At 40.1% G+C, this 15,795-nt stretch overlaps 1 protein-coding gene and 1 long non-coding RNA gene across 6 annotated transcripts; one reads left to right on the top strand and one right to left on the bottom strand.

Annotated features, from left to right (window-relative positions):
• The first annotated feature begins 1,793 nt into the window (after positions 1-1,793).
• On the top strand, positions 1,794-14,398 carry LOC121707721. Of its 5 annotated transcripts, XM_042090500.1 has the most exons (9): positions 1,794-1,838; positions 2,872-2,950; positions 3,849-3,971; positions 4,122-4,256; positions 4,345-4,492; positions 4,590-4,757; positions 11,514-11,625; positions 12,329-12,567; positions 12,899-14,398. In XM_042090500.1, exons 7-9 carry the CDS (start codon positions 11,549-11,551, stop codon positions 13,957-13,959), a joined length of 1,377 nt encoding a protein of 458 aa, XP_041946434.1. In that variant the 5' UTR covers positions 1,794-1,838; positions 2,872-2,950; positions 3,849-3,971; positions 4,122-4,256; positions 4,345-4,492; positions 4,590-4,757; positions 11,514-11,548; the 3' UTR covers positions 13,960-14,398. The 5 variants fall into 5 exon arrangements, 4 of the variants coding, with proteins under 4 accessions (XP_041946434.1, XP_041946416.1, XP_041946425.1 ...); XM_042090482.1 differs by lacking the exon at positions 4,590-4,757; XM_042090491.1 differs by lacking the exons at positions 1,794-1,838; positions 3,849-3,971; positions 4,590-4,757 and having other exon boundaries at positions 2,879-2,950.
• Positions 2,228-3,490, bottom strand: LOC121708562. Its single transcript, XR_006031702.1, has 3 exons — positions 3,234-3,490; positions 2,847-2,958; positions 2,228-2,256 (listed from the first exon to the last, which is right to left on the bottom strand). It is a non-coding gene; the product is annotated as an uncharacterized LOC121708562 (long non-coding RNA).
• Positions 14,399-15,795: the final 1,397 nt, after the last annotated feature.

The raw sequence follows: 15,795 nt of genomic DNA, 5'->3' as shown, positions 1-15,795 counted from the left end.
GTTGACTTCATGCTTATTCAGTAGAGCATTTAGTGCTCTCCCCAATCCCAGACGTTCACATTGCATGTTTGTTTACAATGGATGCAAAACAGCCTATAATCAGAGAATGTCTAATAAGGGCTATAATGCTAGATGTCTAGGCGGGACGATTGAAACACCTGTTTCATTTGTCCCGACCAGGCAGTAAACCCCATTTATTCTAAGTCAATGCACACATATCTGTGTTTATACTATATTTTATGCACGTGAGACATGGAAAAGCAGTTTTAGAAAGATGCAAATATATTTGGGGCTATCAGGTAGGGGGTCGAGTTTTGCCATGTTAACCTATGGAGACCGACCCCAGACAGCAAACTGACTACGAAACGCATCCGCCGCGGAGGTAGGGTGAACTCCGGAACGGATCCAGAAATCGGATCCGAAACTGTGTCCACTTGCACACCGCGGCGTATCCGTTGCGGTGGCGGCTCGCGGATCCGATCAGACACCGCGGCGGTCCCTTTGCGTATCCGTACATAAATGGATACATCCGCCCCGGTTTCGCTTTATATCCGTGGCCACTTCAGTCAAGCTCGTGCATGAGTAATGACGTCATCCATAGCAACGAAGACTCACTCTTATTTTAGGAGTTGTCATTTTTCCTTACTAAGAGTAGGTCTGAAAGGCTTTGTGAATAACTTTTAAGACAAAACTCCTAGCTAAAATCTTTTAGTGCGATTTAGAAGTACTCCTAGCAGTAAGATAAAGCCTTTAAAAAAATTAAAAAAATAAAACTAAGAGTGAGTCGTCGTTGATATGGATGACGTCATTACTCATGCACAAGCTTGACTGAAGTAACCACCTTGATTGGCTGATGATTGTAACACGGGAATGATTCCAAACACCTCCCTTACGATGATGAGTGACAGGTGACAGGTCTGAGAATGCCACAAAAAGCGATTTGATAGATAGATAGATAGATAGATAGATACTTTATTGATCCCTAGGGGAAATTTGTGAATAAGTCTTTGTGAGTTAGGAGTCCTCTCGACTTCTTTGAAGCTGTCCCAGACTTAGGTGCTCCTAAATTCACCAGTTGGTGACTGTATTGTTGGGGGGGGGGGGACATAAGATTGAAGGTTATGTCTGAACCATCACTTCTTCCACACAAGGAGCAAACCTCCCATTCTCCTCAAACCATACAAGGAGGCCAAAACAGATAACTAGTACAACTGTTAACATAACACAATGACTTTGATTAATATGAGTAATTGCACACTAGGGGTGTCGCGATTCTCAAAATCCTCGATTCAATTTAATTTTGATTTTATAGTCACGATTCGATTTTTTTTTTACATTTTCATATTTTGCACGAGGTTGTAAACAGAACCAACATAAATGTGAACATAGTAAAATGAAACAACACAATGATAATTTGATTGTTTTGTTTCAGCAAACTCTGAAGAGACCAAGGTTAATGTTCATGGAATATGTACTTATCAATGTGCATTTTAAGCCTTAAAGTAATTTTGGACTGTAACTAGATAATCTTTTCACTTGCTAGGTTGAGTAGGCCAAGTTACTGTTAGGCTAGTTGATGGACATTATATTGGGGGTGTGGCTACATCATTGATTCTACCTTTGTGTTCGAAGTTCGCGATTAAGATGTCATTTTGATTTTGAAATCGTGACATCTGAATTGCACACCCTTACTACCTATTGATTTTTATTTTTTTATAGATTTGTTCTCCATACCGTGGTGGTCACCATCATCCTCAAAGGCATCAACCATGGGGGAGGCAACCCTGCTGTTTCCTAATCGTCGAGTTGGAGCTGAAGGATAGATGGATGGAATTAAGGTGTCAAGCTTATACAACATACACAACACATAGTCACACAGACTTAAGAAACATTCACAGAGCACAACTGTAAGATGACTACATATTCAGTATGCATAGAGGTGATAAAGCTAAAAGCTGGATGGCCCTGGAAATAAAGGACTTCCTCAGCCTGTCTGAGCATGCTAGTGACAAGAGTCCGCCACTAAACTTGTAATGCCACTAAACTTCTGTGTAATGAGTGGGGGTTATTTTGTGGTGGAGAAATAGAATTTATATGTAGGGATATTTCCATTTTTTTTCTTATTTGAAATTATTAGGACATGAATACTCTCTGACTTATTTGCAGGGAGTTGGTGACTCCCAGCAGATGACCCAGATTTAGACCTTTTGGGGGGGTCTGTAGTCCTCCTCTACATCCGTATCACCAAAGAAATGTCTGTTTAAATAAAAAAAAACATCTTTATCTACATGCAAGACAGAGGATGGTTGAACAGGGCATTAATCTCTGTTCTCTGTTATGTGACTGAGAGAATGGCCCAGGCTTAATGTCTGCCCTTTCTGTACGTACACACCGCCATCGACTTGAGCTTCCAAAGAAGCTCTGGTTGCCCTGTCAAGGACGCTTGTCAAAAAAGTACAGGGAAGCTTTGGCCGTTCTGACGTGACAGCATTTTACGTTTGATCATGTTCTATCTTAATACTTTATGCTATTCGATTGGTTGCTGGCCGTTGGTCGCTGAACCGAGTCATAGCGCATTACCATAAAGTTGACTGACTTTCAACTATCTGCTTGACGCTCAAGACGCCCAAAACGCGACGAAGCTGAGAGAAGCTGGCTTCCATTGAAAATGAATGACTTCCTGAATCTTTGGAAGCTCAAGTCGGCGGTGGTGTGTACATACAGTTACAGACTCACAGACCTAAATGCATGTTCACGCTAATTTCACGAGAGTTTAGGGTGTCCTGCTTTTTAAAAAAATAAATAATATATGGTGTTAGTGTGTAACATGAAGGAAAAACACTGACTTCGCTTTTGTTCTCCTTCTCCCAGGCCGTTCCTGTTCATCCTCAGTTTGGAGGTCCGAGGTGCTACATGTCAGAGCCTTCTTTAAAATTTGACGTGCCTCCATGTAAGTATCTGAAAGGTAAACAATGGAGCTTGACATGAGTCTTAAAGGAACATGCTACCATTTTATGAAATTCGGTTATTCACAGTCTCCCCTATAGTTAGATAAGTGCATGCACGGTGACAAAAACATTTTTGCTCACTTATCTTACTCAAGGGCAGATTGTGAATAACCCAATTTCATAAAATGGTGGCATATTCTTTTAAATAGTGGTGGTAGTAGTGGATTTGTAGGTGTAGGATTTGTAAAAAACACTTTGCCAAGAAACAACTGAGATTTGGCATACCAGATGATTTGATGATTCTGACATCATGAATCTGCCAGTCATCCTGTGGCTCCTCTCCATGTTTTACTGCCCTATCTATTCTTTCATCGCTGGTGTAAGTTGGCCACGATGCACAACCATCCTCATACCAACTTTGGGGCACCACTGCTATGGTTTTATTGGCGAGAAATTCAACTATATGGAACATCCTGGAGAACATAATGGAGAAGACAAGAAAAGAAACAAGTGTGAACACACAGTTATTGTGAGTCGGAGTGGGTGGGTTTCCACACAGCGAAACGCCTCACGAATTTCGGGGCCGTGACGGCCAAACCGCTAACCTCGTGACTGCAGTGTCTAGCCTCGACTAAGTTGATGTTGCCTATAAACAATAATTCATGTTCATAGAAACAACAAGGTCAATAAGACATAATATATTTCATACCTGTGTTGCAGCATGTAGCCTAGCTGTCTAACTCCCGCCTCCAAACAGAAACACGCCAACTTTGTTTCGAATTTCGTCTCCATTTAACCTCAATGAGAGCGAAGCGAAATTTCGCCGTGTGGAAACCGACCGTAAGAAGTTCTAGTGGAAAAAGCTTTGACATTTTGTTTTTATTAATTCTGATAATATAGGGGCTCATGTGAAGTGTCAACTTGCACAACACTGATACTGACAGTTGACAGCTGAAAGATTATTAACTTCAGCAAAGTACTTACAGCAACTTATCAGCCCATTTTCTGATGCAGCCACTGCCAGTAAGTCAACTTAAGTCAGTCCTCACCCTGATCTAAACTAGTCATGTTATGATTGGTACTAAAACAAAAACAATGAACAAAAACTATCAAGTAATTAACTAATTAATATCTGAACTAATACACTGATTGAAATGCATTTTTTTAATGCAGGAGAGGAAAGGCCACAAAACCTTCCCTGTGGGGCAGGGCGACACATTTTCCATCAAGTTCCGAAACTTTGGCAGCCTTGATGGTCTCAGATTTGTCTGAAATTACATAAATGTTCAGTGTATCTGAACTAAATGGGTAGGTAAAGAACAATGACTTTCTTCTATATTCCCTATATATTGCATAAATGCCCCCTCCAATGCATTCTACGATGTTTTCGATGCAGACAATGTCCTTTCCCAGCCTGAAAATGTTGTCACCAGTGGATGTTCTGGCAGTCCACTTCTCAGTGGACATCTCGGCATACTGTGCCTTGATAGCCATCCCCCCAACAATAGGGCCTACAAAATGCTGCCGTCTTAAAGAACTGCCAGGTAATGTGACTTCCCGAATTTTTATTTCTGACAGACGACGAATTATCTGGGCCAAAGGATATTCCGGTTTTCTAATCATTTTTTTTATTTTATGCAGGTAATTTTCAAAAGGAAAGGCAGAGAAAGAGTCGAGACACCCATGCTGCTTTACTTCACCTGCAAGATGGGAAATGCAGTGTACATTGTACACAACTTGGTGTCTCCCATAGAGTGTAGCAAAGTGCTGCACAAACGACTTTAATAAATTGTCAGCATAATCGGTGAGGTAGGAAAATGTTGGGCTTACTAAGATGGAGATGCCAGAGAAGAGTAACATAAAATTCTGATAAATGTCTTTGTCCAGAAAACTGGCCAGCATTACATGTCCAGTGTATAAAAGAAACTGCCTTAGCTCAGTGGCCTTCCAGCGATCCAGTTCTCTAAGAGATCGCGGTTTTCTGGCAAACTCCACCGGAATATAGGGTCTCATGGATACCAATTTAGCGGACATTTGTTCAACTATAGTTGCAGGGACACGGACAGTCAGAGGACCACGTAGCCACATATTGAGCAAGCGCCTAACGATCACGTTTGAATATACCTAGTCAACATGTCAATGATAGTAACGTTAGCACCAGCAGCTAACGTTAGCTGCTACAGCTCCGGTCCATGCAACTATACCACCAAGCTAGCAACAGTTAACTGCTACTGCAATGAATGTAGGCTACATGATAACTTTCCCAAATTAAAACAACTTAATATAGGACATAATGGTTACGTCCAGGAGAGAGCTCAAATATGGGGAATGGGAATTCAAATCAGACTGGTCAAAGTCATAACATTAATGCTAACTTTATGCTACACATAGGCTATACTGAAGTAGCCTAACTTTAACCTACTGCAACACCTTATTAAATAGAAACCACAATCCACAAACATTTTGCCAAAACCTTCATCAAGCATTTCGTAGGTTATACGGATTGATTATATTTCAATGACAGATAACAAACATTAATAAAATATATCTTGACGTTACACTTACTTGAAGCAGCCGAACTTCACGCAAAGGAGATCCCGACTAATTCCTACTAGTCAACCCAGCCACAAACCTGAACCGTTATCTTACGGCGCGTCCGAAGTGCGGATCGTATGTGATCCGTTCTGGGTCCGCCGATTGAAAGCGCAGGCGGGGCCGATCCTGGAGGCGGGGCCTATCCTGTTTGCGCAGCGATGTGTGGTGGCTTTAACTACGCAAAAACAGAGTGAAATAACATTTTGTACTATAGAAACATTATATAATTCGAAACATGCATTATTCTAGCTATATTAATGGCATAGTACATGCTATTTCCATAACCACGAGATAAGCGCTTTACCATGACGTCAATGAGTTGTTAACAGACATGAACCAAGACATATAGCCCAGCAGCAATCTATCTAAAATAACACCTACTTGAAGTACTATTCATGATATCTTGTCAAATATTGAAATTGTGGGAAGTTTACATAATTTAAGCTGTATGTTTCATTCGTCCCCCATGCTGTTTCATTCGTCCCAGCCAGGAGAGACGAATGAAACAAAACGCACGTTCGACTTCTCCTTAAATAACTCTTGAACGGTTTTGTTCAGAGCTGTAGATGCAACTGTATTTGACAGAGGATAGATGTAGGTTGCTAGAGACAAAATATTAACTTTCAGTGTTTTACGATGTCTTTGTAAATTACATTTAATTAAGAAGTGTTTAATTCGTCCCAGTTCTCCCCTAAAAGGAATTGAAAGTAAAATCAAGTAATTTCCATCTTTTTACTATGTTGCCAGGGATGGGCAGTATTTCTAATATGTATTTAAAATATGTATTTCAAATACAAAATACTATGTTGTAATTGAAACACTTGAAGCGAAAACTATCATTAACTTGTTCAGCAAATTGAAATAGTCTGGCGAGGTGGGGCCACGGGTTGGCAAATTCCCTAGGAGCATGCATCTCGCTGCAGCCTGCGGGAAGGCGGGCTTGACATCAAGCCCAGCCCACATCCAAGTCAGCCATGTTTTTTTGTATTACGTCAGGCAGTTTAAAATTGCCGCCGGCGGACCGCTGAGTTTTTGCCAAGGGAGCAGGCGAATTCCCGGAAGTAGAAGAATCGACGTAGGCTGGAGGGACCACCTCTCTGCTAACTCCCATAGAAGCCCATTAATTCTAGGATTTGTTTGAAATACCATAACTTCATATAACATATATCCTGTGCTGATATTGTAGCTTCTGTGTAATCCACATAAACACTACAAAGGCAAAACAGACTGTACCTCGTCCGTAACGTTGGTTACCCGTAAGAAGAATGAGCTTGTTCGGTTGGAGGGAAGCTAGCTTTGACGTAGTAGGCTTGTTCGACTTCGGCCGAGTCTGACTTGGTCTGGCTTTCTACGTAAACGTGATCTTCAGAGGCTAGCCGGGAGGAGCTACAACAGAGGGCAGCTCATCCCGGACAGGCAGGCTACAGTCTGCCTGACGTGACTCGCGGGAGATATCGCGGAATTTTGTTTGCAATAAACACAGCAGAACTTTCATTCCTACTCATTAAAATGAGCATGATGACTGACGAAATAAATTCTTATGATGTATTTTAAATAAACCACTGTTGTCATACAGTTAACAGGCCTGCATTGTAGCACATACATTCAATATCAAGTGTTTCCCCTATATGTGTGTCTATCTATTTAGCCAACAGCAGAAAATAACAGAATATCCAAACATTCAGTAGGCTAGCCTACCATTGTTGCAGAAATCACGTATAAGAAGGTATCCCTTCGATTTCTGTTTATTTTCGCATATTCCAACATAAGGAAGCAGCATGAGCCTCCCGTCATAATCGTCATGAGGACATTCCTCCCAAATGGCCCTATCACGTCTTTGAACTGACGTCATGAGGGCGTGTTTCAGCGTGGAAGGCAACTGCAAGATCTGTCTGCAGGCTAAGACTCCCGCGATATTTTAAGGCCATGTGACATGGTGTCATGGTGGTATGTCCCTCCCCGGCTGACAGAAGTCGGACAGAATTTCTAACCAGCAAGCATTGCGTCCATCCCAGTATGCATTGTGTTCAACCCAGCATGCATCACATCAAGTCAGATCTGCACAGATCTGCCTCAAGACGAACTCGCCTAATCTCTCTTTCGCGCCGTAGGGAGATAAACGTATTGTTTGGATAAGAAGCTCAGTCCACCTTACTGTCTATCACGGTAACTCATAAGCAAAACCTAGCATACACGACCATATGTTAAGGTAAAGCATTACACAGAGGCAACCTAATAATAATAAAAAAGTAAACCTAATTTAAAAAATCATTTCAGAGGTTTTCGATGGATTGACCGTAGGTCGGAAAAGTGGAAAGAAGATTAGCTTCAAGGCTATAACTTTGTTTTGTTTTAGCATGACTGTTTTTGAAGATGATCATGTATGGTAGCTTCAACATTAACACGACTCGGTGAGGATGATATTAATAATAATACATAAATAAATAAATGTTTAACTTTGATGACTTTGAAGGCGAAGGAAGTGTGAGAAGAATTTCTGTGTATCTATCATATGAGTTACAAGATTCAGTTCTATGGCTTACGTCACGAAGTTAAAGCTGCTTTAACGTTTCTCCAACCATGACCCATCTACACATTACGGAAACAGTGAAAACAAAAAATACCTCTCTAACCAACGTAACATATTTAGCTGAAGTTAGTGATGCAGATGAAGTTTAGCATAGGCCACCTGTTGTGGAGAAACATGGCCAGCTCTGCGTCAGACTTGATATTCTTCGTTTGACGAAGACGTCACCATCTCAGGAAGCTCCTCCGATGTCCACTTAATTTGTTTCTTGTTTTAATTTTGGAAATTTGCCTGCCTCTTGTAGGCGCGTTCATGACTACAACTGACAGCTGTTGACAGTTGGCCTTTGCTAATTTGGCAACCCAAATAGGAGGACGCGCTAGCCCATTATTAATACGCTATTCTAGAATTAATCGTTCAAAACATAAACGAAAATTCCAAGAGATTCCGCCCCGTAACTGATTTTTTTTCATGGGTTTTACGGGGTTTCACGGGTTAAAGTAATGTTGTCAAATAAGCCATTACTTCAATTCATCGTGTTTCCTCACTCTCTGACAACATATGGTGATCATTTTTGGAATGGTTACAGTTTATTTTCCATTATTTCCTACATACTGGACCTTTAAGTGTGAGTCTGCGCAGTACTGGGGGGGACCAACTGAAAAATCGTTCTATTTGACTCATAGACTATAGACCCTTTCAACAATAAAAACAACAACAATGCTTGAATGTTCTATTTGGGCCCCAATCTACTTCCTCTGCATTAAGATAACATATGGAATGTTAAAAAGGAAGTCTTGTGGGGCCAACTATGATGCTGATAATGGAACTCTCTTGAAAGGGTCCATATATAGACCCTTTCAACAATAAAAACAAAAACAATGCTTGAACGTTCTATTTGGGCCCCAATCTACTTCCTCTGCATTAAGATAACATATGGAATGTTAAAAAGGAAGTCTTGTGGGGCCAACTATGATGCTGATAATGGAACTCTCTTGAAAGGGTCCATATCAACGTTTTGCACCTACGTCATAATGTCATGTGACCGTTTGTTTACAACTAGAGTGGTAGGCAAGAATGGTAGGCAAGGCACTGCAGAGTGGTAGGCAAGCCTACAACAGTCAGGTTGCATAGGCTACACATGGTTACAAATAGCTTCAAAATTGAAATTTTAATATCAAATATTGACCGGGATGCCGACCACTTGTGTAGGCCATAACAGTTGGTTTTACAATAAGAAGCAAAAAGGCAACAAAAAAAACGTTTAGCCTACCTAGTCTCGTGGTTGTGGAGGATGATCGTTAGCAGCTGTGAAGTATTTTATTCTCAAGATGGCCTAATGGTGTAGCCTACTGTCTACGAAGACGTAGGTTAAAATACAACTATCTACAGTCATCCAAAAATGAATTGCCAGAGATAGGCTATGAAGGGAAAAAGTGCAGCATTTTAAACATGGCAAGATTATTTTTACCGGAACAGTTTGTTCTAATTTGTCTCGTGAAATTCGTGCTTGTGGACATCAATCACCTATCTTCTGTCCTTCTATTTCAAGTTATCATGAGTGTCATTTGATTATCACAAAATAAATCAAAACAGAATAGGCTTATGTGCTATAGCCTACAGCTCAGTTAGGCTAACTCCTGTATGTCAAAATAAACTGATTTTTTAGCTGAACTTAACACAGCAACCTCAAACACCGCTGTTAAACCTAGGCTACTGCTTCAGTCATGTAAGAAATAAGCAGTTTATGAATTATCTTTACCCGTTTAATCAAGTCCACATTACTAAAATAACAGCATATTTAAAGGCTGAGCTAGCATAACAGCCTAATATAGCCGATACTGTAATGAACTAGTAAAAAAGTGTCATACAATTAATGAACTCTATCACTTACATTCTGAGTTTTTCTGGGTGGTTATATCCATGCAGATCGTCTTCAAATGAGTCATCGCTGTTTGTTATAATATGTTACAGTATTCATGACTTTAACGACATTAATGTTACATGATGCTGACTGACGCTGGCTATGTAGGCTACCGTTTTAACGTCTGCTGAGTCTACATGCCTACCAAAAGCTGTCGCTGTTCAGTTCAAGTTAAATGATTAAATATTGTTTGATTTTGTGTCAACTTTCAGAGGGAAGACATGTTCCTTTCTGGCCAAATTTCACAGCTTCTAAGAAAGTCTATCGTCTTCGTGGAAACTGAGTTTTGAACAGAGAAAAAAAGTTAGGCTACCATAGGCTACATGCAGGTTCTCCCATAACGTTATCGATACAGATCAATGCACCAAATCAGGGCGATTTTAGCTAAATAACGTTCCTGTGACAGGCTATCAAATATTGAACAATGGGATAACGTTTCATCATCACCTTTATTGATGCCTGAAATGTTGACATTGCTGAAATACAGATGTAGCCTACTGAGAGGCAGCTGCAGACAACGATGTTCAATGGGTTCAACTTGTCCCTTGCCTACCAGGTGGATGTAAACAAAGCTATAGAACCTAGAATACGTCACATGAAAAACGTTAATAGAACTGGACAGTGTGCCGTCTGTTAAGAGTGATGCGAGCGTTAGTCCAGAGCCCCCCGGTGGCTGGCTGCAGTACAATGTGTAACTCCGTCCATCCCCATGTATTTCAATGGCCAAGTAGCCAACTTTCCGTGTCACTTTTCTCTCCTAAAACTATTTTTGTATCAACAACTTTTTATTCGAAAAAATAGTTTTCAAGATGCTTCAATACACACAATTTTTCTTTTCTAGCTGAAATAATTTTTTTTTATGTTATATTAACAAATCTAAAAAGATTCTAGGAGGGTAAATCCTCCCGTAGACGTACATCATTTCAAAATAATACGTCTAAATTGAAAACTGTGACAACTCATTGATAGGCTCTCTCAATATGTCTGTAATCGTATGCCTCTACCACAGGCTTGCTAGTCTTTCACCAGAGAGGGTGCTCCATTATAAATCAAAAATGTAATATTGCAGCCTTCATGTCAGCTGTAAAAATATGAGAACATGGACCTACTCATAGACTGTATATATAGACCCGTTTTCTGTTTGTACACAATGATGACGTAGAACGTTTGCGCGCGCATTTTGGCAACAGAAGTATGGAGGAGATACACAGCTTGTCAAGCTATGCAAGGGGATTATCAGCTAAAGATCGCGAATGTTACTTTAACAAGTTAACTTTAACAAATGGTGTCCGACTTACAGATCCGTCTTCTATTAATACATGGGTTGAAGATGTTAGAAAGTGGCCAAATATACAGTGGCCGGATATATATACCTATTTAATTGAGAAACCAAGTGTGTACACCAGAGAGAAATTACGAGCCTATAAGTCACTGGATGCTTATGAATACGTTGTTTGTGGACATGTACAGGATGTCAAATACCATGACATAGACTCAGAGTTTTGTGTTTTAAGAGCAGAAGTTCTCCCTAGTCAACGACAAGGACACAAGACAATGATGTACGATGCTTGGGTTATAATCAACAAACGAGAAACCTACGTCCTCACAGCTAATTGCACCTGTATGGCAGGGTAAGTAGTATTATTATTTGGTGTTGTAGACTTTTAGATAACAGTTCAGAGGTGCTTTTCCCAAAAAACATAGATGAACTAGCCTATATTAACAAACTTAAGTCAGCAACGTTGTTGGTTAATGCAATTAATCCAACGTTGTTGGTTAATGCAAAAAAGTTGCTAACAGGTAGCATAACATAGCATATAAGTTGCTGTTGCTATAGTTTTGGGAAAGCATCGAGAGCTCTTTGATCTAGTTGTTATGCAAAGATGAAATAACCAGGTGATACCAAGATCCACGCAAAGCTGGTTAGGTGCAGGTAGATTGCAGGAACATACTTAAATAGCAAAAATAAGATAGCTCTACCGCACACTGTTGACGTTTACTCGAGTAAACGTCAACAGTGTGCGGTAGAGCTATCTTATTTTTGCTATGAAATAACCAGGGTTTGAAACTAACATTTTCATGAACACAGACAACAGGGTTCAACATGTCAGCAACCAATATCATTCAGTTATAACCTGATTACGTTTAGGATACTTACCGGTAGTCATATGTCTAGTAAGTTAGATGTTTATTACCATCTAGTAAGTTAGATGTGTACCTACCTCATAGCCAGAGTTGAGATCTGTTTTGAGTGTTACTTTCAAGCCCTGGTCATAACATTATGGATCAGAATGTATGTTTATTAGCCTACTGTATGTTTTTGTGAAATTTCAGGCTTGGGTCATGCTGCAGCCATGCAGCTGCAATATTATTCAAAGTTGAGTTATATGGTAGGATGGGAAGGACAGAGAAAGAAGCGGTTACTTCAGGAGTGTGCATGTGGAAAGATGTCAGCAGGAAAGAAGTCACACCGGCTCCATTGAGGGATATCTGCTTCCAGAAACCAAAAAGGCTAGGCAGGCAACTTTCAGCAGCTTCAACATCTACTAGGAAGAATAGTATCACACCCAGAGGCATGTAGTGTATAATAGTTGACAGAGCCTAGATAAGTTTCCTTTTGCCATTGTGCGTTTAATTAATTCTCGGGATTTCTTTTCAGTGTTTTGACACAATAATAGCCTGAGAAAGGTGTTGATAATGCAAAAATGAACAGGCTGACAGACCAACATGGCTGATTTTTCATTAACACACTCAGTTTGAATAGTTTCACTATTATGTTAGTTTGAATGTCTTCAGATTACTGATTCTAGAAATTAGATTGTTATCTACAGCTTAACTGGTCTGGTTTTTAGAAATATTCTTATGAAGCACACTGATTGTGTCTTTTTGTTGCTCTATTGTCAGTGTTGACAGATGATGACATTCGGGAACTGCGGGATGTGGACCCAGGTGCTGCAGTGCTGACAAGCCTTGAAAACAGTGACACGGACACAGCATCATCTGACACTGATTCAGAGGAACATCCAGACTTACCTGAGCCCTTGACAGCTTTATGGGATGCAACACTAAGGGAGCTCTCACCACAGGACATGCAGGTGAAATGTGAAGATACATTTCATAAACTAAAAACAACACTACAACCTCAGCAATGTGAGAAACTGGAATTTGTGACACGGCAACAGTCAAAGTCAAATGAGTGGCACACCTATAGGGCTGGTCGGATCACAAGCACCAAACTTCACCATGCAACCACAACTGACAAGATAAGCAAAACATACCTAAATGATATAATGCAGTACAACAAAACAGAGTTAAATGTCCCATCTGTGCTCTGGGGTCAAAACATGGAGGAAACAGCAAGACAAGCCTACACTGCATTTATGTCCCAAAGCCATCCAGATTTCAGCATCAGCTCATGTGGCTTAGTAGTACAACCTTCTGAGCCACACCTTGGATCATCGCCAGATGGGATTGTAAGATGTTCCTGCTGTGGCAAAGGGGTGGTAGAGATAAAGTGTCCCTACAAATATAGGAATAGCCTTCAAGGATGTACAGAAGACAAGCAGTTTTGTCTGGACAAGTCATTTTCGTTGAAACATTCGCACACATACTATTATCAAACTCAACTTCACATCTTTGTCTGTGATGTAAGCTATTGTGACTTTGTGTTGTGGACGAAGGAGAAGTTCATTGTGCAACGCATCATAAGAAATGAAGAGTTTCTCCAGGAGGCTTTGCCAAAAGCACATGACTTCTTTATCTCAAATGTGTTGCCTGAATTACTAACAAGAAGACATGATCCTGTCTTGGTGTCACAGAGAGCCTGTGAATACTGTGAAAGACCAGATTTTGGTAAAATGATAATCTGTGCCAAATGCAACAACCACATTCACTACAGTTGTGCACAAATAAAAAGGAAGCGGGCAACATGGTTGTGTAGGAAATGTGTGAGGGTAGAGGCTTGAATGCCTTCATGTACGAGTGGGCAATATGATGTATTGTGATAAAAGACCAGATATGGTGTTAGATGTTGGTTATGGAATGTTTTTCCTTTGTTTTTGAAGTTAGATAAAAGTTAAATGATGTACTGACTATCTACAGTAATAACTATTCCAGATCATATATATAGATTAAAGATCCCATTGTGTAAATGTTTGTGTTATTGACTGCTGTGTCTATGCACTTCAGTGCAACAAGATATTTAAAAGTTGTACTCTTTAATTCAATGTATGTATCAATAGATATAATTTAGACCTAAAAGTATTATTGTTTACAACATACAAAACCAGTTTGATTATAATATATTGTACATACTCCTACTATCCATGTTGTTATTGTTTAATGAAATGAAAATGGAATGAAACTCATTAGTAACAACATTACAAATAAAAAAGTTAAACTACACTCAGAATTGTTGAGATAATCTGGGTGGAGGGGAAGGACCATTACACACACCAGTATCAGCCAATGTGGGGAGGTTTATTAAAATTCATTAAGTAACAGAGAAGAACTGTAACAGTAAGCCTAAATACATGTTTTACAAAAAGTAAAATCCCTTTACATGTCATACATGTTTATGTGTAACTCATTTGGGAACAACACTCTTACAGAGGTTTGTGAGGGCACCACATACAATAACAACATCATCTAGTATGTTAACCTGCGACACTGGAATAACTGTCTGCAAAATCTTAAAGTTTTTCCACCGACCAATTACTCTTTCTACATGGATCCTTACACGGGAAAGTTGTCTAGCTGTGTCCACTTCCTGTGCAGAAAGCTGCTTCTTTCCTTTTGTGAAATGAGGGATACGTAGGGTTGCACCATAGGCCGCAAGCTCGTCTCTGATGAGAAATCCTCTGTCAGCTAAAACCTCATCCCTAGGCTCCAAAAGTTTTAGGAAACCTGACTCATTAGTGATCTGCTTGTCTGAGACCCTTCCTCCCCACCCAGGAGACAGAAATGAAATTGCACCAGCTGGACTGATGGCGATCAAATATTTAATGGTGTTGTTGTGTTTATAGTTTGACCATGTCTGGGCCCTGGCAGTCAGACTACTAGGTCTAGCTATGAAAATTTCGGTGCAATCTATTATGCACCTGCATCTTTTAAAGTTGCGCTTGAATATTTTTGGCATATTTTTCAGTATTGCACCCTTACTTGGCCATTTAATGAGTGGCTTGAGGATGAAGGCCATAGCAGGGACCCAGCTCCGCAAAATATTTGATATGGTGGTTTTTGATACCTGAAATCTATAAGCCAAGTCAGTATTGCATAGGCCCAACCTTAATTTCATCAATATAATCAATAGGTGGTCCTCTACTGTAAGTTTGTTGTGAATTCTCTCTACGCTTCCCATTATTTTGGTAATCAGCCACTCAAAGACCACAGAGGTCAGTCCTGTGAGAAAAAGCAATTGTGTAATGTTGCATTTAACAGTGGTGTAGGAGAATGTAGATTTGTGTAGATCCTCTTTCAGCTTTACATTTTCTGCTCGTAGTGTCTCCAATTCCTGTCGCAGGTTGACATAGTCCTCCTGAAGTTGACAGTATTTCAGGTTCAGATCATCATATTCTCTCCTTGGAACTGGGATGTCCTCTTCAGCTTTAATATAGAAAAATGAAAAATTAACATGTGCGGTAACCAATGAAAACAAGTTCACAATCCAGGGTATTTCACAGTTCCACACAATGAATTTTCCAAACATGACAGAAAAGAAGATACATTATTGATTTCTCATCAGAGACGAGCTTGCGGCCTATGGTGCAACCCTACGTATCCCTCATTTCACAAAAGGAAAG

The sequence above is a fragment of the Alosa sapidissima genome, chromosome 1, assembly GCF_018492685.1.
Source record: "Alosa sapidissima isolate fAloSap1 chromosome 1, fAloSap1.pri, whole genome shotgun sequence".
NCBI lineage: Eukaryota > Metazoa > Chordata > Actinopteri > Clupeiformes > Clupeidae > Alosa > Alosa sapidissima.
This window is presented reverse-complemented; position numbering and strand designations above follow the sequence as displayed.